At 32.4% G+C, this 22,950-nt stretch overlaps 4 protein-coding genes across 4 annotated transcripts; 1 reads left to right on the forward strand and 3 right to left on the reverse strand.

Annotated features, from left to right (window-relative positions):
* Positions 1 to 610: 610 nt before the first annotated feature.
* LOC142228714 (uncharacterized) lies at positions 611 to 2,317 on the reverse strand. Its single transcript, XM_075299213.1, has one exon. It carries the CDS (start codon positions 2,315 to 2,317, stop codon positions 611 to 613), a length of 1,707 nt encoding a protein of 568 aa, XP_075155328.1.
* Positions 2,318 to 2,936: 619 nt separating this feature from the next.
* LOC142228723 (uncharacterized) lies at positions 2,937 to 4,487 on the forward strand. The gene has a single exon (XM_075299224.1). The coding sequence runs from the start codon at positions 2,937 to 2,939 to the stop codon at positions 4,485 to 4,487; it is 1,551 nt and encodes a 516-aa protein (XP_075155339.1).
* A 10,951-nt stretch (positions 4,488 to 15,438) lies between these two features.
* On the reverse strand, positions 15,439 to 15,951 carry LOC142228731 (uncharacterized). Its single transcript, XM_075299235.1, has one exon. The coding sequence runs from the start codon at positions 15,949 to 15,951 to the stop codon at positions 15,439 to 15,441; it is 513 nt and encodes a 170-aa protein (XP_075155350.1).
* Positions 15,952 to 21,455: 5,504 nt separating this feature from the next.
* Positions 21,456 to 21,968, reverse strand: LOC142228739 (uncharacterized). The gene has a single exon (XM_075299245.1). It carries the CDS (start codon positions 21,966 to 21,968, stop codon positions 21,456 to 21,458), a length of 513 nt encoding a protein of 170 aa, XP_075155360.1.
* Between the last annotated feature and the right edge of the window lie 982 nt (positions 21,969 to 22,950).

The raw sequence follows: 22,950 nt of genomic DNA on the forward strand, positions 1-22,950 counted from the left end.
AAAGATTACGCAATCTAAATTTTAGGATGCGAATTTTACAAAATATTAAGGACAAATTTCTTAAAAATAATGAAATTTCATTAAATTTAGGACACACATTTTGTAAATTGTTGTCCTCCGTTAAAGTCAAACAAAAGCTTATTTTCCTTAAAGTAAAGAAATACATTTTTGATTTAAAGAAATTGTCCTTAAATTAACTGAAATATTTGGTTTCTTATTCGATCTTTTTCTGTTTTAATAAAAATGCTTTATTTTGTCAAGCTTGAGATCTGTTTTGTTTTTATTCTTTTCAATTCATCCGTCCTAATATTTCGCAATTTTCTTTGAATTGCTTCATCAGAGGTGTATGATCTATAAACATTTGTTATAATATTAATTAATCAATTAAGTTTAAATTCATTAATTATCTATAAACATTTGTTATAATATTAATTAATTAAGTTTAAATTAAACAATTAATACAAATTTCACATACATAGTACATCACAAAACATCTTATTCTAAACATCGTCTACCAGGCTATCATAACTGTCAAGTCGTAGCTATTATCTCTAACTTACATATGCGTCAATCACTACACAAAATTCTTATTAGAGCATCACTGCTCTCGTCAGCTTTCGCTATTGCACTGTTGGCTGATGTTGTTGTTCGAATTGTTCTTTGCCTGTCGATGATCATTTTTGCATACCATATGTCTGTATATGTGGGCGATGTTGTCTGTATCTGTTTTGTAATTCATTCTTCTTTTTGTTGGTACATTATTGATGTGCAGCATTTCTAATGTGTATCTTTTGTTGGTATTATTTTCTTGCTGTAATATGCGGACATCATTGAAGTTTGGTTGATGTTTGGTTGTTGCACAGTGGGCTGCCAACGCGGTTTTTTGTAGTTTAGAATTGCTGCGAGTTTTTATATCAGATTTATGACCTGATATTCTTGTTTTTAATTTGTTTTTTGTGGTTCCAATATACACCATTTTACATTTTTCTACTGAATTTCCTTCGCATGGAATTTCATAAATCACATTCGGTGTTTCCGTTTTTGGAATTTTGTCCTTGATGTTGGTAAATAATTTTTTAACTGTATTATTGGATTTGTGTGCTAAGTCATATTTGTTCTTGTCAAAAATGTTGGATTTCGTTATTCTTTCCGATATTCCTGGTATATATATTAAAGATTTGAAAATTTTCTCTGTCGGTTTTTCAATGTCTCTTTTTTCCGTGCGTGGTTTAAAGGATGTTATTAAATTCTTGATTATGTTCTTAGGGAAATTATTCTCTTCTAGTATCCTTTGTAGTATTTTCTTGTTGTCTTGATGGAATCGTTTGTCACTGATGGAAAGAACTCTGTCAATTAGATTTTGGGCTGTATTAATTATTATTCTCTTAGGATGTTTTGAATAAAAATTCATAATTCTCCCTGACGCCGTGTTTTTCTGATACCAGTTCACAGTTATATTTTTCTTATTTCTAAGTATCAATATGTCCAAATATGGTAATTTTCCGTCTTCTTCCAGTTCCATAGTAAATCGGATGTTGCTGTGGTAGTTGTTGAGTGTTGTCAGGGTTCTTTCAATTTCCGTTTCCTTAATGATAGCAAATAAGTCGTCCACATATTTAGTTATTATTTTTGGTTTTTGTGTAAGTTTCCTCAAACTTTCGTCCAGTAGTTTTTCCATCATTATGTCCGCCACGATGGGGGAAGCTGGAGATCCCATAGGTAACCCTCTTTTCTGTTTGTATATTTTGCCGTCATATTGAAAATATCTATTATCCATTATACAAAATTTAAGTACTTTGACAAATAAATTCTTTGACATGTTCGTATGTAAACTTATTTCGTCCCATCTATCGACTATGGTTTTTATAGCGAGATCTACTGGCACACTGGGAAAAAGTGATATTACGTCAAAAGAGATCAGCTTTTCGTCCTTTTCTATGGTCAAGTTTTTTATCTTATCTTTAAATTGTCTTGAGTCCTTTACATTATATGTAGATTCTTTAGTCAGGTTCTTTAATATATTTACTAAATATTTATTCATATTCGCTGCTGGTGCGTTGATCGAAGAACATATGGGCCTTAATGGGAAGTCCTCCTTATGTATTTTCGGTAAACCATAAAGTCTTGGTGCCGTTGCGATTTCTGTCTTCAGTCTTCTCATTTCAAATTCTGATAAAACCTTATTCCTAAATAATTCTTCTACAAGTTCATTGTTCTTTTTTTGTAGGGATTGTGTCGGATCCTTGTTAATCCTTTGATACGACATCATGTCGTCAACAATTTGTCGCATTCTAATTTTGTAGTCTTCTTTTTCCATGGCTACTGTAGTATTACCCTTGTCCGCATTCAAAATTAAAATGTTTTTATTTTTCTTTAAAAATTTTTTTGTTCGTTCCACTGTGTTCATAATGAATATATCTCTTCCATTTTGGCTCATTTTGTTCATATGATTGTCTACTGTTGTTGCGAATTTTATTCTGGCTGTCTCCTGTTCTTCTTTGTTATTATTAGTTTGTATTAGATTTTCTCCATCTGCTATATAGCAGATGGAGAAATATATAGCAGATGGAGAAAATCTAATACAAACTAATAATAACAAAGAAGAACAGGAGACAGCCAGAATAAAATTCGCAACAACAGTAGACAATCATATGAACAAAATGAGCCAAAATGGAAGAGATATATTCATTATGAACACAGTGGAACGAACAAAAAAATTTTTAAAGAAAAATAAAAACATTTTAATTTTGAATGCGGACAAGGGTAATACTACAGTAGCCATGGAAAAAGAAGACTACAAAATTAGAATGCGACAAATTGTTGACGACATGATGTCGTATCAAAGGATTAACAAGGATCCGACACAATCCCTACAAAAAAAGAACAATTAACTTGTAGAAGAATTATTTAGGAATAAGGTTTTATCAGAATTTGAAATGAGAAGACTGAAGACAGAAATCGCAACGGCACCAAGACTTTATGGTTTACCGAAAATACATAAGGAGGACTTCCCATTAAGGCCCATATGTTCTTCGATCAACGCACCAGCAGCGAATATGAATAAATATTTAGTAAATATATTAAAGAACCTGACTAAAGAATCTACATATAATGTAAAGGACTCAAGACAATTTAAAGATAAGATAAAAAACTTGACCATAGAAAAGGACGAAAAGCTGATCTCTTTTGACGTAATATCACTTTTTCCCAGTGTGCCAGTAGATCTCGCTATAAAAACCATAGTCGATAGATGGGACGAAATAAGTTTACATACGAACATGTCAAAGAATTTATTTGTCAAAGTACTTAAATTTTGTATAATGGATAATAGATATTTTCAATATGACGGCAAAATATACAAACAGAAAAGAGGGTTACCTATGGGATCTCCAGCTTCCCCCATCGTGGCGGACATAATGATGGAAAAACTACTGGACGAAAGTTTGAGGAAACTTACACAAAAACCAAAAATAATAACTAAATATGTGGACGACTTATTTGCTATCATTAAGGAAACGGAAATTGAAAGAACCCTGACAACACTCAACAACTACCACAGCAACATCCGATTTACTATGGAACTGGAAGAAGACGGAAAATTACCATATTTGGACATATTGATACTTAGAAATAAGAAAAATATAACTGTGAACTGGTATCAGAAAAACACGGCGTCAGGGAGAATTATGAATTTTTATTCAAAACATCCTAAGAGAATAATAATTAATACAGCCCAAAATCTAATTGACAGAGTTCTTTCCATCAGTGACAAACGATTCCATCAAGACAACAAGAAAATACTACAAAGGATACTAGAAGAGAATAATTTCCCTAAGAACATAATCAAGAATTTAATAACATCCTTTAAACCACGCACGGAAAAAAGAGACATTGAAAAACCGACAGAGAAAATTTTCAAATCTTTAATATATATACCAGGAATATCGGAAAGAATAACGAAATCCAACATTTTTGACAAGAACAAATATGACTTAGCACACAAATCCAATAATACAGTTAAAAAATTATTTACCAACATCAAGGACAAAATTCCAAAAACGGAAACACCGAATGTGATTTATGAAATTCCATGCGAAGGAAATTCAGTAGAAAAATGTAAAATGGTGTATATTGGAACCACAAAAAACAAATTAAAAACAAGAATATCAGGTCATAAATCTGATATAAAAACTCGCAGCAATTCTAAACTACAAAAAACCGCGTTGGCAGCCCACTGTGCAACAACCAAACATCAACCAAACTTCAATGATGTCCGCATATTACAGCAAGAAAATAATACCAACAAAAGATACACATTAGAAATGCTGCACATCAATAATGTACCAACAAAAAGAAGAATGAATTACAAAACAGATACAGACAACATCGCCCACATATACAGACATATGGTATGCAAAAATGATCATCGACAGGCAAAGAACAATTCGAACAACAACATCAGCCAACAGTGCAATAGCGAAAGCTGACGAGAGCAGTGATGCTCTAATAAGAATTTTGTGTAGTGATTGACGCATATGTAAGTTAGAGATAATAGCTACGACTTGACAGTTATGATAGCCTGGTAGACGATGTTTAGAATAAGATGTTTTGTGATGTACTATGTATGTGAAATTTGTATTAATTGTTTAATTTAAACTTAATTAATTAATATTATAACAAATGTTTATAGATAATTAATGAATTTAAACTTAATTGATTAATTAATATTATAACAAATGTTTATAGATCATACACCTCTGATGAAGCAATTCAAAGAAAATTGCGAAATATTAGGACGGATGAATTGAAAAGAATAAAAACAAAACAGATCTCAAGCTTGACAAAATAAAGCATTTTTATTATTAACTGAAATATTGAAAATTTAGATTTAAGATAAAAACGCTTCAAATATAGGCTTATTTTGAGGATTTAGCGTCTTTGGTTTAAAGTTTGTTTTTTTTTTTTTAATTAAGAAAACATTTTGTGCTTTGAAGTATCTATTATAATTTGGATTTTTAAACTGGCATTTGTTTGTATGTGAGTACCTTCATTAATAAACCGCGAAAAGAGAATTAAAATTTTATAAATGAGATCTGTATCCTAAAAACTGTTCCATAAAAATTTTGACCTTCATTTTCGAATTCAACAGATCAAAATACATAAGAAAAGTCACCTCCCATCAAATGTATATGAAAAAAAATATTTTGTAAATCAGTGTAATTTATAATAAAAATATAAATTTTTCGTTTATATTATTCCATAATTTTCAGACTCTTCCCAATTAGGATAATCGAATTTAAAACTCGCCTAAAGCCTTTTAAAGGTGTGGAAGTTGAGAATTTATTATTATTTGTTCAAATCCGAAATACTCAAAGCGAAATCGGTGTAGCGAATTTTTATTGATCTTTTGGTTAGGCTTTGCTGTGGATATAACATATACCCATCATTAAACCCATTCCAAATTAATCTTCATAAGCATGCAAAACATGAAACTGGTAAATATCGGCAAATAATTAGATTTGGTAATCTGACAGCGCCGAAAAAAAGTAAACTGTTTTATAGGAAGAATAAACTAACTCGTACGAAAATTGAACTAAATTTTACTCCACATTTTGAGATATCCACAAAGCGTTGTTAAAACCAGGAAAATTTATTGCCCCGTTGTACTTTTTAACTGCAGTTCTGGAAATTACACCCTCTCATACAAGAAGTAATTAACTAAAATTAAAGAAGAAAATCATTGGCGCCAAATCATGACCATTTTAACCATACAGTAGTTCATTCTTACTATTTTTGGGAATCGTACGAAAATTTTCATTTGCTTTAGTTCATATTGAACTTATGTGTACGGTCATTAAACTTTATACTCACGTTTAGTTCTTAAAATGTTTGAGACATACTTAAAAAAACGAAATTTTCATTGGGCTGTGGAAAATTTCGCAAAAATAATCAAATTTAACTACAAACAAATAATTTTTCTGTGAGTGAACAACAGGATTTGTGTTAGCCTTTTCGTAGCTAGATGCTTGATTTCTTCCTCTCTGCAAAGGATAATAGTTATTTTGTTTCATTTGTTGCATTGAATTCGAGAAAATCACCATCATGTTTATACTTATAATATACAGAAATATTGAGCGATAAAGAGTAATGATGTGTAGAATTCTCTATCCTCATTTAAACCCATTCCTTTCCATATCTTTTTGAGAAATAATAGTACTCAAAGTGGTTAATGTCATCCCTTATCACATTATATTTTATTAGCAAGGAGAAGTGGCATAGTTGAAACTTACGTGAACGTTACAAATAACTGTCGACTCATTCGTGGTATATCCCGTCTATAGGTTTTATGGGTATCATTTTCGGCAACTAAAAACACATGATGCTTTTTTATTTATTATAGCCATTCTTGGAATATTGGTATATTAATTCAAAATCTATACTCCCAGCCACTTGTATATGCCAGATTGATTTTTTTAAACTTTGCCAGCCCTTTTCCGGTCCTCAATGTGATAGCAAATCGTATGTTGGATGGAGTGCCTGATATACAATTTTAACAAGGGCAAGTTATTTTATTGTATGAAAAGTTTAACGATTCGATTCTGTACTGAAGTGTTCTTGAGTACAGGCGTCGTTGAGCGTTAAATTAACTCAACCCTCTAAAGCCCCATGTTTTGCCAAATGACTGATATTTTCGGAGTTTGTCACACAAATACAAAAATAATAATTTTTTGTACGTGTTTATTGTTTCAAAATTTTCATATAACGTATAACTATAATAACCTATAGTAAATACTGTTTTCTTCAACAATAAGAGACTATGTCTCTTAGTCGGGCTCTCGAGTACAATAACTATGGTGGAGGTATTCATTTGGAAAAAATGATAATAGTATTATTCTTACATGTTTGTAATTCTGTTGTAATGTTTTTGCAATGAACAATTTTTGCGAAAAAACACCACATTTAGATGTATTTTAGAGGATTAAGTCAGAAATTTAAAAACAAGGAACTTATAATATAATTTTAAATAATTAGCCACCAATACTGTTTTGGTGAAGGTTTATGAGAGGAATACAGATCTATATTAGATATGCTAGTGCTAAATCTAAAATTGTTATCTACATAAATAATTTGTACAATCAATACATTGATATTGGCCTTCTATAATGGTCATAAATCACAGGCAAGACAATTTCTTTCTGAATGATCTTTTTTTATCGAGGTACAAGAATGCCTCTGGAGGGACCCATCCTTTACTTTTCGTGTCTATTTTATATTGATCATCCACATGATTGGAGCCAATATCAAATTATTCGTAGTACATGTAGTGCATCTTACAATGTAATTCCTGATCAAACGAATAATGACATTGTCTATCCTTATTACATTCGCCTCATCATAAAGCCTTCTATTTGATATGTACTGTGTGTTGACCTAAATAATGAAGTTCAAACTCGTTTCCTTTCGAAAACTCGTATCCTTTCCATATAACATATGATGGAGATATATTAAACCAGATTGGACTTCCATATGAAATAATTGCAGAATATACTGCAAAGTCTCTATTAACCCTGTAAGTCCGGGCATTGGAAGCTTAAAAGACAACGAAAAAACCATCATGTAACGAAAGTTTAAAGTCGAGCGGGGCCTACTATAATACACCCTGTCCCACTTTGTAAATTTACATTTTCGATATCATCTCAAATCCTTCGAATTTTTTGATTGCTATATACACGCTCACAAAAAATCGCTTCTGTAACATATACTCCCAAACATATTTTGCTTCAAGCATATACATTTTTGGGTATTGCCCAAACATTTATATGGTTGATCTCTTCCAATATATAATATGTTTGAAAGCATATTGGTCTAAACAATATATGTTTGGGTAGTCTAAGTTCCAAACATTTTGTATTTTTGCATCCAAATTCAATAATGTTGTCTTCCAAAAAACAATATGTTATTATGTGAACATATAATATGTTTGGAAGCATTTTGCACCCAAAAATATTATATGCTTAAAAAAAATTCTCCCAAACAATATTGTGCTCAAAATTTTATTTATTTATTTATATATTTACAATCATAATGAATTATGAAAATAAACAGGTAATATAGGTGCTAACAACATAGGTTTTCGACCTGAATGCTCAAAATTTTGTTTCTGCCCAATTGTATATTCCCCCACATCTTTCTCACTTCCACCAGATTTTTTAGTTCTTAGCACCTTTTTCTGTAATACAGAAATTATTCAATTGTATGATTTTTTTATTTTAATTTTACCTTTTGCCGGACGGGGATTCGAACAGCGGACCACACAGTTTGTAAGGATCAGAGAAGTAGCTGATCAATTGCCCAAGGAAAAATAAAATGTTAATTTTGTAATAACAAGCAACAACCACCAACTTAATTCAATATCGCTCCCTGTTAAATAGCGCTCCAAGCTACTAAACACATATATGTTTATAGGCTATTTCTAAATTAATATATGTTTGCATCCAAGCATATTATATTTACTAACATTTTATGTCCCAAACATAATATGTTCTAACATATTAACATATATGTCCCAAACATGTTATGCTAGTTTATGAACATTATATGCTTGCACTCAAAAATATTGTGTTTAAAAATTTGTGTTCCAAACATATAATGTTTATAGCCAAACATATGAAAAACAGTCTTTTTCATCCGTGTATAAAGGTTTATGTTCCCATATACATACATTTAAATCTGATCCGGTCTGGACAAAATTTGTTAGACATTTGCAAGATCTATAGACTTACAGCCGTATTCATAAAAAGTTAGTCGACGTTTACAAACGACTGAAGGAGTATTTCGTTAAAAATAGCATTCATAAACGATTAATAGCTTACCAATCATTTAATAATTCCTTGGTAAGTTGCAAAACATTATTCTAAGATCTACACGCACAGAAAAAACATGTTTGGACATGTTTGCAGCATCCATTTAATGCTTATTTAGAGTATGTAATTGTCCCGAAAACCATGTATTTTGTCTTTGTAAAAATAATTTTCGAGCGGAGAAAAATATATGTTGGCAATAAGCATTTAAATGGTTCTCAAATGCCGCAAACATGTTCTATTATTTAAATGATAGAATTTGAGACCATTATATGGTCAGGAAAATCATGTACCTGACCATTAAATTTTTTTTACTTTTTTTCAGAGAAAAAAGTATTTTTATAGTTTACGTATAGACATGTCTACACCCTCACAAAAAATCGCTTCTGTAACATATACTCCCAAACATATTTTGCTTCAAGCATATATATTTTTGGGTATTGCCCAAACATTTATATGTTTGATCTCTTCCAATATATAATATGTTTGAAAGCATATTGGTCTAAACAATATATGTTTGGGTAGTCTAAGTTCCAAACATTTTGTATTTTTGCATCCAAATTCAATAATGTCGTCTTCCAAAAAACAATATGTTATTATGTGAACATATAATATGTTTGGAAGCATTTTGCACCCAAAAATATTATATGCTTAAAAAAATTCTCCCAAACAATATTGTGCTCAAAATTTTATTTATTTATTTATATATTTACAATCATAATGAATTATGAAAATAAACAGGTAATATAGGTGCTAACAACATAGGTTTTCGACCTGAATGCTCAAAATTTTGTTTCTGCCCAATTGTATATTCCCCCACATCTTTCTCACTTCCACCAGATTTTTTAGTTCTTAGCACCTTTTTCTGTAATACAGAAATTATTCAATTGTATGATTTTTTTATTTTAATTTTACCTTTTGCCGGACGGGGATTCGAACAGCGGACCACACAGTTTGTAAGGATCAGAGAAGTAGCTGATCAATTGCCCAAGGAAAAATAAAATGTTAATTTTGTAATAACAAGCAACAACCACCAACTTAATTCAATATCGCTCCCTGTTAAATAGCGCTCCAAGCTACTAAACACATATATGTTTATAGGCTATTTCTAAATTAATATATGTTTGCATCCAAGCATATTATATTTACTAACATTTTATGTCCCAAACATAATATGTTCTAACATATTAACATATATGTCCCAAACATGTTATGCTAGTTTATGAACATTATATGCTTGCACTCAAAAATATTGTGTTTAAAAATTTGTGTTCCAAACATATAATGTTTATAGCCAAACATATGAAAAACAGTCTTTTTCATCCGTGTATAAAGGTTTATGTTCCCATATACATACATTTAAATCTGATCCGGTCTGGACAAAATTTGTTAGACATTTGCAAGATCTATAGACTTACAGCCGTATTCATAAAAAGTTAGTCGACGTTTACAAACGACTGAAGGAGTATTTCGTTAAAAATAGCATTCATAAACGATTAATAGCTTACCAATCATTTAATAATTCCTTGGTAAGTTGCAAAACATTATTCTAAGATCTACACGCACAGAAAAAACATGTTTGGACATGTTTGCAGCATCCATTTAATGCTTATTTAGAGTATGTAATTGTCCCGAAAACCATGTATTTTGTCTTTGTAAAAATAATTTTCGAGCGGAGAAAAATATATGTTGGCAATAAGCATTTAAATGGTTCTCAAATGCCGCAAACATGTTCTATTATTTAAATGATAGAATTTGAGACCATTATATGGTCAGGAAAATCATGTACCTGACCATTAAATTTTTTTTACTTTTTTTCAGAGAAAAAAGTATTTTTATAGTTTACGTATAGACATGTCTACACCCTCACAAAAAATCGCTTCTGTAACATATACTCCCAAACATATTTTGCTTCAAGCATATATATTTTTGGGTATTGCCCAAACATTTATATGTTTGATCTCTTCCAATATATAATATGTTTGAAAGCATATTGGTCTAAACAATATATGTTTGGGTAGTCTAAGTTCCAAACATTTTGTATTTTTGCATCCAAATTCAATAATGTCGTCTTCCAAAAAACAATATGTTATTATGTGAACATATAATATGTTTGGAAGCATTTTGCACCCAAAAATATTATATGCTTAAAAAAATTCTCCCAAACAATATTGTGCTCAAAATTTTATTTATTTATTTATATATTTACAATCATAATGAATTATGAAAATAAACAGGTAATATAGGTGCTAACAACATAGGTTTTCGACCTGAATGCTCAAAATTTTGTCTCTGCCCAATTGTATATTCCCCCACATCTTTCTCACTTCCACGAGATTTTTTAGTTCTTAGCACCTTTTTCTGTAATACAAACATTGTAGAAGAAATTATTCAATTGTATGATTTTTTTTATTTTAATTTTACCTTTTGCCGGACGGGGATTCGAACAGCGGACCACACAGTTTGTAAGGATCAGAGAAGTAGCTGATCAATTGCCCAAGGAAAAATAAAATGTTAATTTTGTAATAACAAGCAACAACCACCAACTTAATTCAATATCGCTCCCTGTTAAATAGCGCTCCAAGCTACTAAACACATATATGTTTATAGGCTATTTCTAAATTAATATATGTTTGCATCCAAGCATATTATATTTACAAACATTTTATGTCCTAAACATAATATGTTCTAACATATTAACATATATGTCGCAAACATGTTATGCTAGTTTATGAACATTATATGCTTGCACTCAAAAATATTGTGTTTAAAAATTTGTGTTCCAAACATATAATGTTTATAGCCAAACATATGAAAAACAGTCTTTTTCATCCGTGCACGATTTTCATTTTGCGCGTCAGTCGTGTGTTGATTGTTTCTTGGAATGGACGGAGAATACGGAATTATTGTGTTTTGTGTTAATTTATTTATTCAGAAATGGCACGTGGTTTTATGTGAATACAAAAAAAGAAAGTGTAATTGAAAAAAATTTACCTGGTTTTTGTTCTGCATTTTGATATATGGTATAATTTATTTTTATTTGCGGTTACATGATGTCTGCGTTTGTACATTTGATGGGCACGAAGTAAATATGGAATGATTACTTATTGTTGAAATTGAACGAAAATTGAGTGTGTAAAAATATGTGATGTTTGTGTGCACGACATTATAAATACAAATAAACAATGAATTAGTTTGTAAATAAATAAAAACAAATAAACAAAGTTGATTTTGTGTTTTCTTTTCTCAAGTGGCGTCTTTTTTTCGACGACGAAAAAAGTTTTTTCATAAAAATCAAAAGATTTTAGGTTGTGACCATGTTCTTTTAATTAGAAGGAAAACATTTTTGACGAATAACATAACATTTTAGATCGTGACCATTGTCTTTTAATGGAAACAAAATTCTTTTTATCAATATAATAACATTTTAGATGAGGACAATAGTTAACATGGTTGCAGGTTAAAATGTTACATGGTCGCCGCAAAAATAGCTGCTATCATATTATTTTGCTCTTCGAATATGATTGTGACAATCATGTTTCTTCTCTGCGTGTACCCTTCTTTAACTCTTTGATAAAATTGTAAAATATTTTTTTTCTGGACAATACCTATTAATTTTCACTGTTTTATGCTATTTCGTATATCATTATACTTCAATATGTTACGTATAAAATGGGCGATCTTTTCTTATAAAAAACAAGTAAGTAAAGTAGAAAGTCTGGCGGGGCCGACTATATCATACCCTAAACCACCCTTACTGAATTAGTAATCATAAGCATATGTGGGGTAACATTGATAGAGGTCTGGGAGTTAAACCGCGGTTGCATATTTAAGAAAATTAAGGGGTATATGTTTATGGGTGCTTTGTCTCAATATATAGCTCATAGTCAGTGTTGCCAGGGAAAATGTTCGGTTTACCCTATAAGAACAAAAAAAGTCCCCTACTTTCCCATACATTCCCAAACAATTTTCCCTACAATATTTTTCGTTAAATTTAAATATAATAAATATATATATATATATATATATATATATATATATATATATATATATATATATATATATATATATATATATATATATATATATATATATATATATATATATATATATATATATATATATATATATATATATATATATATATATATATATATATATATATATATATATATATATATATATATATATAACAACAGAAAAAAAGTTTGTATTACCACCACGGATGCCACAGTTAGTAGAATTCTACAAAAAATAGTATTTTTTTAATCTCTATAGAAATAAAATTTTGAAAAAGTATCTAGTAACTAATTTTTTTGAGAAATTTTTCTACAGAAATAAAATTTTGATAATAAATTCTATTGAAATAAAATTTTGGGAAAAAATTCCATAGAAATAACATTTTGAAAAAAAAAACTTTATAGAAATAATATTTTGCAAAAAAATTTCTATAGAAATACAATTTTGACAAAATTTTCTATAGAAATAAAATGTTGACAAAATTTTCTACAGGAATAAAGTTTTGGCAAAAATTTCTATAGAAATATTTGTTTGGTAGATTTGTGGTAAACTTCAAAATTTGTTAGATTTTTTTTGGCACGAGTGGTAACTGTTGTTACCACACATTGTTAAAGATCAAGCCTTGTCGGCTTCTAATTTCCTCCTCTAGAGCCACCAGAATGTAAACCTTATTACAAAATGTCGCTACATTGTGGCCTTACGTCCCTACAAGACGCCTCTTCTTCTACATCTAGCAACTCTTGCTGTAGTTGATATTGCACCTACGGGGTTAGTATGCCACTAATATTGAGCCCATTATTAAAAAAGAGAAAATCGCTCAATTAGTGTGGGTAATAAATCCAAATTTATAAAAATCGGACAATATTCTTATGTAAGAGCTACAAGTACGTATAGTACATCAAAATTTGAAATTTGAGTAACATTGGTTAATAAATAAGAGTATTATGGCCAAATTTGGGGAAATCGAGCGATACATATATATGGAAGCTATATGTAAATCTGAACCAATTTGATAAATACCACAAAAGGTTACCTTGTGCAAAAGTTGAGTAAGATCAGTTAAGAAATGAGGCCTCTATGGTCAAACATAAAGCTATTAGGGGCAAATTTTTCAAAATCTTGCGATATATATATGGGAGCTATATCTACATCTGAACCGAGTTCAATTAAATTTTGCACATACCGTTAGTACTATAGAGGACTGGATCTAGCCAACTTTGAGTAAGATCGGATAATAAATAAGGGTTCTATGACCAAATTTGGGAAAATCGGGCTATACATATATATGGAAGCTATATCTCAATCTGAACCGATATCGACAATTTTTTGCACATATAGTTAGTGCTATAGAAGATTACATTTAGCCAACTTTGAGTAAGATCGGTTGATAAATAAGGGTTTTAAGGCCAAATTTAGAAAAATCGGGAGGTACATATATATGGGAGCTATAGGTAAATCCGAACCGATTTCGATGATTTTGTGCACATATAGTAAGTGCTATAGAAGATTACATTTAGCCAAGTTTGAGTAAGATCGGTTGATAAATAAGGGTTTTATGACCTAGTTTGGCCAAATCGGGCGATACATATATATGGGAGCTATATCTAAATCTGAACCGATTTCGATGAAATTTTGCAGACTTATAGGGTGATACAGAAGATTTTTTGGTGTTAAATTTGACGACGATCGGTTAGTAAAAAAGTGCAACGTGACCCCATTTGTCGAAATCGAGCGATACATATATATGGGAGCTATATCTAAATTTGATCCGATTTCTTCCAAATACAATAGCGTTCGTCCTTGTGCCCAAAAAACAGAGGGACGGACGGAAAGCAAACGCTAGATCGACTCAGGAGGTGATTCTGAGTCGATCAGTATATATTTTATGAGGCCTAAAATCAATATTTCTGGTAGGTACATTTTTTGGACGATCAAACTTATTATACCCTGACCACTATGTGGTTTAGGTATAAAAACCTGTTTTGATGCAATTTTCCCAAATAATAAACCAAATAAGAGGACTGCAGAAATAGACCTGCAGAATTTATACCTACACTGTTAGAAAAATATGTTTTTCATATGTTCCGATATAAACAAAATGTGTTTCGGGCACAATTTTTAAACATAATATATTTAAGTGCAAAAATGTAATATTCCTAAACTAGCATTAAATGTTTGGGACACATATGTTAATATGTTAGAATATTTTATGTTTAGTTTTAGCAGAGATAAATAAAACACGCTTATATAGTTGAACGATTTGAAAAGAAGTAATAATGAAATTATTTATTGACATATAAAAACAAATTTAATTCTCAAAGCATGCGTGTTTTGTTCGCACAAGTATATTTACAGCAGTGTTATTTTCAACACCCCCACTCGAACAAAACTTACAAAAAATCTACTCCCATTTGAATTGAACAAAATTGGTGTTTATTGGAAGGAACAGCCTTCGTTAAATTGTCAGCTACCATATCCTGGGTTTTCATACCAACAAATTGAACAATGTTCGACTCTCTTTTCTCACGTATAAAGTTATGGCGATCTTGCCAAATATTTACTGCTTGGATCTTGCCAAATATTTACTGGTCGATGCAAGATGAATTGCACTTTGATTGCCACAGTAGATTACGGTAGCTTTTTCGTTGAACTTCGGATTAAGCTCTTTATCCAAATTTCCTAACCATAAAATTACTTGCACTGTAGCAGAAAGAGCCATATATTCGGCTTCAGTGGTTGACAAAGCTATTGTGCATTGATGTTTAGATGCCCAAGATATTGATCCGCCTTGAAAGATATTAATGTTTGCCGTAACTGAGCGTCGTTCATCACAATCGCTTGCCCAATCAAAATCTGAAAATGCAAACAAATCTTCGTTACCATTTTTACAAAATTTTAATTTCGCTTTCTTTGTCCCTTTCAAGTATCTTAAAACTCGTTTGACTGCGCACCAGTGTGCTTTGCCTGGACAATTGTTGAAAGTGCTGAGTTTATTTACTGTTTGAGGTCTAATACAGTTTGATGCATAGGGTAAACTGTCTATTGCTTGTTGATAGGGTATACCTGACATTCCCTTAATTCGGCGTCTGTTTAAGGAGACATTTCTTTTGAGAGTTTCGTATTTACATCTATAGGAGTTGATACAGGATTACAATTTTCCATATTAAACTTCTTTAACATCTCATCAATGTATTCCTCCTGGTCTAAATAAATATTACCATCTTTTCTTGTTATTCGAATGCCCAAACAATGTTTTGCTTCTCCCAAAAACTTCATCTTGAATTCTGTCAAGAGTTGAGATTTTAAATCCTCTAGGTAGGCAATCTCATTACAAAAAAGCAAAATATCATCAACGTAGATGGCCAATATTGTCATCGTTGCTCCTTTTCTGTGAATATAAATACAAAGGTCAACTTTAGATCTTATCAATCCAAATTTTTGTAATGCCTTGTCCAATTTTATGTTCCATACTAAACTCGATTGTTTTAGGCCATACAAGGCTTTATTGAGTTTCAAAACCTGACCATCAGATTTCGCTTGAACACCTTCGGGAGTTTCAATATAAATATTTTCTTTTAGGCTCCCCTGTAAAAAAAGCTGTCACTGCATCCATTTGTTGTATTACAAGATCATATTTTGCAGCCAAGACCATTAAGAAACGGATTGACGAATACGTTTCGTCGTAATCTATGTCTTTTTTTTTGTGTAAAACCCTTGGCTACCAGTCTATCCTTAAATCGTATGTTGTTGCCAGGTTCCTTCTTCTTTTTGTATACCCACTTGGTCTTTATCACATTTACTCCATGTGGCTTTTCTACAAAACTCCTAGTATCGTTTTCTTCAAGAACCTTAAATCGCTTTTCATGGCCTCTATCCATTTATCCTTTTCAGAACTTTTCATTGCATCTTCAACATTCACAGGCTCATCGTAAATATGTTTCTGCTCCGCGGCTTTTCGGTTTGCAATTCTTTCACTTCTCCGCTGACCGGCTGAAATATCATCATTGGAAAAAAACATTTTCAATCTCATTTGGAATCTCTCTCGAATCCCCCACTTCATGTACATCTTCTGGCATTGATGTACATGATCCAAAATCACTATGGTGGATTTTTTTCTTTCTCATTACTTTCATTTAAAGAATTGGAATAATGAAAATCGTGTTCATGGAATGCTACGTCGCGGCATACAAAAACTTCTTTGCGTTTCCAACTGTATACACGATAACCTTTTCAGGTAGTTGAATATCCCACAAATATACATTTTTCGGATTTAACGTCAAGTTTTCGACGTTTTTGTTTAGGAATATGACACATCACCGAACAACCAAAAATCCTAAAATGACTTACGTCTGGTTTGTATCCAGACCACATTTCTTCAGGGGTATTTTTCAACATTTAGTGTGGCGATCTGTTTATTATGTAACTGGCACAATTTACAGCTTCCGCCCAGAAAAATTTCGGCAAGTTAGCATCGGACATCATCGCTCGAGCTTTTTCCATCATCCTCTCGGTTCATCCTCTCGGCAAGTCCGTATTGCTCTGGAGTATAGGGCACTGAAGTCTGGTGAACTATTCCACTTTTCTTTAACACAGACGCCATTTTGGAATTCAATTACTCCTTTCCGTTGTCGGTTTTCAAAATTTTTATGGACCTCGGCTTTAAATACTATAAACCGATCGACAACTTCATCTTTTGTTTTCATAAAATACACCTTTACTTTACTTGTGTAATCGTCTACAAAAGTAACAAAGTAGATACTTCCTCTAATGGAGTTTACTTCCAAAGGACCACACACATCTGAGTGTATAATGTCTAAAACCTGAACTTCCTTTATTTGCGAAATTCTTTTCCTTTAATTTCGAAGGACAGTCTGACGCAAAATGACCTATGCCCCCACAATTGAAGCACTTCGACTTTGCCTTTTTATCTGACTTTGCACTTTTCTGGGATTTCAAATATTTCACTACTGAATGCTTACCCTTATTTGAAAACAATGCACTATTAGATGACGATGGCTCGAATTTGACATCCTGCAATAGCTTCATTTTTACGCCGTCTGCTGTTAGAGGATGACCTGTGCTTCCAATTGCCATGATCATTGCTTGGTATTCATTTGGAAGTCCTTTTAACAACACACTTCCAACACATTCGTCATTTGCGATGAATCCTATTTCGTTCAACTTTTGAGCGGTTGAAATAATTTTGTTTACATATTCTTCGATAGAAGAACATTCCACCAATTGTACAGAACATAATTGCTGCAACAAACCGATTCTCCTGTCCAATCCACTATCTTGAAAAAGATTCTGCAATGCCTTCCAAACTGCAGCTGACGTCTTGCAATCTCGTACATGCACGTACAGACTCTTATCAATTGCCAAAATTATTTTGCATCTTGCTTTGCGGTCCTTTTCAATATCCAATACTTCTTTATCACTTATAGGTTCAATGCATTTCCATGCATCGTCCAGTTCTAGCTGCGTCTTCATGGCGAAACTCCAAGTCGACCAGTTCTCGGAGCCGACCAGTTTCTCCATTTGTTGAATTGCTCCCAGCGAATTCATTGTGACACACGTTAGAGGTTACTGTTTGATAAAGATATTCTTGACCAAAAACTACTATTAAAAATGTCCGTATCAGTTATGGACTGGGCCCATAACCTTTTAGCAGAGATAAATAAAACACGTTTATTTAGTTGAACGATTTGAAAAGAAGTAATAATGAAATAATTTATTGACATATAAAAACAAATTTAATAAGTATTGTGACCGTATGTTTAAATTTTATTATTATAGTTGTTCAAATTTAATTCTCAAAGCGTACATGTTTTGTTCGCACAAGTATATTTACAGCAGAGTTATTTTCAACATTTAGGGCAAGAATGTTTCATAAAAATAATATGTGTGAACGTAAACATATATAAATTTAAAAATTTCGAGTAAACATATATATGTTGTTATATTTTATTCAGGGAGCGACAGAGAGAGAGAGTATCGAGAAAGAACCCGGGAGGGTTGACGAAAGATATACACATAACACAGCGAGAGAATCAAAAGAGAGAACTTTTTGTGAAACTGCTTGTATGTTGTTTCGGAAAACTGTTTTACGTGTTCATTTGTTTTGGCTATGCGCTTGGCATGTTAATAAGGCTAGGCTTCGACAAAAATTGGATACGCATAAGTCTAAATATTATTTAATTTCAACATTAAATTGCGTATCCGGAGTAAAGAGAATAGACATTCGGAACCGAGAGACATTTAAAAAAAAACAGCATGTGTTTTTGCCTTGAAAGGAGCAAGTTATGTATGTGTGGACATGTGTTTTGTTTATCATTTTGACATTATGGCACAATTTTTTTTTGTTGGTTCGTCAAAAGAAATCGGAACGTACGACGAGTAAGTCAAAATATTTAGCAAGAAAGGAAATTAAAATAAAAAAAAAAACAGTGGGAAATATATAAAAATAAAAAGGGATCTTCAGAAAAAAAAAATATCTTTAGTTCCTCTTTATCAATAAGCAGTCCAAGATGACTATTTATATTACGACTGAGTTACTACTTATCTAGTAATTTTACAGCAGTTAAAATTACAATACTAGAATATTTACTATAGTGTAGAAATTTGGTGAGAAATATTTCAACAACTATACTCTAGCTTATTACTTTTCTGGGGTTAGTTGACCAGATCCAGGGGGAGAATCCTATGGAGCCTCCTAGAGGTGGATTAGTTTCTATATATATTATTTAACTCGTTGTTTGGGTGATTCTGAAGTTTAGTTTTATGTTTTCGAGCAATGAGTGAAATTCTTGAGAAATTGTTCTCACTCCTAAATCTCGATGCAAGTCACTATTGCGGCGCATTGACTATAGTACGAAGAATGGCGTTTTGTGTTTTCTGGATTGTATCGACATCTCGTTTTGCAGCACAGCCCCACAACTGTGTGCCAAAGCACCATATTGGTTTGATAACTTGAATATACAAGAATTTTATTGTTGACTGATATTCTATCGTCCACGAACAACCAGTAAAGTTGGCTACATTTAAGTTTGACCTCTGTGTTTTTTTACCCTCCATCATAGGATGGGGGTATATTAACTTTGTCATTCCGTTTGTAACACATCGAAATATTGCTCTAAGACCCCATAAAGTATATATATTCTGGGTCGTGGTGAAATTCTGAGTCGATCTAAGCATGTCCGTCCGTCCGTCCGTCCGTCTGTTGAAATCACGCTAACTTCCGAACGAAACAAGCTATCGACTTGAAACTTGGCACAAGTAGTTGTTATCGATGTAGGTCGGATGGTATTGAAAATGGGCCATATCGGTCCACTTTTACGTATAGCCCCCATATAAAGGGACCCTCAGATTTGGCTTGTGGAGCCTCTAACGGAAGCATATTTCATCCGATCCGGCTGAAATTTGGTACATGGTGTTTGTATATGGTCTCTAACAACCATGCAAAAATTGGTCCACATCGGTCCATAATTATATATAGCCCCCATATAAACCGATCCCCAGATTTGGCTTGCGGAGCCTAAAAGAGAAGCAAATTTCATCCGATACGCCTGAAATTTGGTACATGGTGTTGGTATATGGTCTCTAACAACCATGCAAAAATTGGTCCATATCGGTCCATAATTATATATAGCCCCCATATAAACCGATCCCCAGATTTGGCTTGTGGAGCCTCTAAGAGAAGCATATTTCATCCGATCCGGCTGAAATTTGGTACATGGTGTTGGTATATGGTCTCTAACAATCATGCAAAAATTGGTCCACATCGGTCCATAATTATATATAGCCCCCATATAAACCAATCCCCAGATTTGGCTTGCGGAGCCTCAAAGAGAAGCAAATTTCATCCGCTCCATCTGAAATTTGGTACATGATGTTGGTATATGGTCTCTAACAACCATGCAAAAATTGGTCCACATCGGTCCATAATTATATATAGACCCCATATAAACCGATCTCCAGATTTGGCTTGCGAAGCCTCAAAGAGAAGCAAATTGCATCCGATCCGGCTGAAATTTGGTACATGGTATTGGTATATGGTCTCTAACAACCGTGCAAAAATTTGTCCACATCGGTCCATAATTATATATAGCCCCTATATAAACAGATCCCGAGATTTGGCTTGCGAAGTCTCCAAGAGAAGCAAATTTCATCCAATCCGGTTGTAATTTGGAACATGGTGTTAGTATATGATCTTTAACAACCGTGCCAGAATTGGTCCATATCGGTCCATAATTATATATAGCCCCCAGATTTGACCTCCGGAGCCTCTTGGAGGAGCAAATTATTTATTGACATATAAAAACAAATTTAATTCTCAAAGCATGCGTGTTTTGTTCGCACAAGTATATTTACAGCAGTGTTATTTTCAACACCCCCACTCGAACAAAACTTACAAAAAATCTACTCCCATTTGAATTGAACAAAATTGGTGTTTATTGGAAGGAACAGCCTTCGTTAAATTGTCAGCTACCATATCCTGGGTTTTCATACCAACAAATTGAACAATGTTCGACTCTCTTTTCTCACGTATAAAGTTATGGCGATCTTGCCAAATATTTACTGCTTGGATCTTGCCAAATATTTACTGGTCGATGCAAGATGAATTGCACTTTGATTGCCACAGTAGATTACGGTAGCTTTTTCGTTGAACTTCGGATTAAGCTCTTTATCCAAATTTCCTAACCATAAAATTACTTGCACTGTAGCAGAAAGAGCCATATATTCGGCTTCAGTGGTTGACAAAGCTATTGTGCATTGATGTTTAGATGCCCAAGATATTGATCCGCCTTGAAAGATATTAATGTTTGCCGTAACTGAGCGTCGTTCATCACAATCGCTTGCCCAATCAAAATCTGAAAATGCAAACAAATCTTCGTTACCATTTTTACAAAATTTTAATTTCGCTTTCTTTGTCCCTTTCAAGTATCTTAAAACTCGTTTGACTGCGCACCAGTGTGCTTTGCCTGGACAATTGTTGAAAGTGCTGAGTTTATTTACTGTTTGAGGTCTAATACAGTTTGATGCATAGGGTAAACTGTCTATTGCTTGTTGATAGGGTATACCTGACATTCCCTTAATTCGGCGTCTGTTTAAGGAGACATTTCTTTTGAGAGTTTCGTATTTACATCTATAGGAGTTGATACAGGATTACAATTTTCCATATTAAACTTCTTTAACATCTCATCAATGTATTCCTCCTGGTCTAAATAAATATTACCATCTTTTCTTGTTATTCGAATGCCCAAACAATGTTTTGCTTCTCCCAAAAACTTCATCTTGAATTCTGTCAAGAGTTGAGATTTTAAATCCTCTAGGTAGGCAATCTCATTACAAAAAAGCAAAATATCATCAACGTAGATGGCCAATATTGTCATCGTTGCTCCTTTTCTGTGAATATAAATACAAAGGTCAACTTTAGATCTTATCAATCCAAATTTTTGTAATGCCTTGTCCAATTTTATGTTCCATACTAAACTCGATTGTTTTAGGCCATACAAGGCTTTATTGAGTTTCAAAACCTGACCATCAGATTTCGCTTGAACACCTTCGGGAGTTTCAATATAAATATTTTCTTTTAGGCTCCCCTGTAAAAAAAGCTGTCACTGCATCCATTTGTTGTATTACAAGATCATATTTTGCAGCCAAGACCATTAAGAAACGGATTGACGAATACGTTTCGTCGTAATCTATGTCTTTTTTTTTGTGTAAACCCCTTGGCTACCAGTCTATCCTTAAATCGTATGTTGTTGCCAGGTTCCTTCTTCTTTTTGTATACCCACTTGGTCTTTATCACATTTACTCCATGTGGCTTTTCTACAAAACTCCTAGTATCGTTTTCTTCAAGAACCTTAAATCGCTTTTCATGGCCTCTATCCATTTATCCTTTTCAGAACTTTTCATTGCATCTTCAACATTCACAGGCTCATCGTAAATATGTTTCTGCTCCGCGGCTTTTCGGTTTGCAATTCTTTCACTTCTCCGCTGACCGGCTGAAATATCATCATTGGAAAAAAACATTTTCAATCTCATTTGGAATCTCTCTCGAATCCCC

This window comes from Haematobia irritans, chromosome 1 (genome assembly GCF_050003625.1).
Source record: "Haematobia irritans isolate KBUSLIRL chromosome 1, ASM5000362v1, whole genome shotgun sequence".
Lineage (NCBI taxonomy): Eukaryota > Metazoa > Arthropoda > Insecta > Diptera > Muscidae > Haematobia > Haematobia irritans.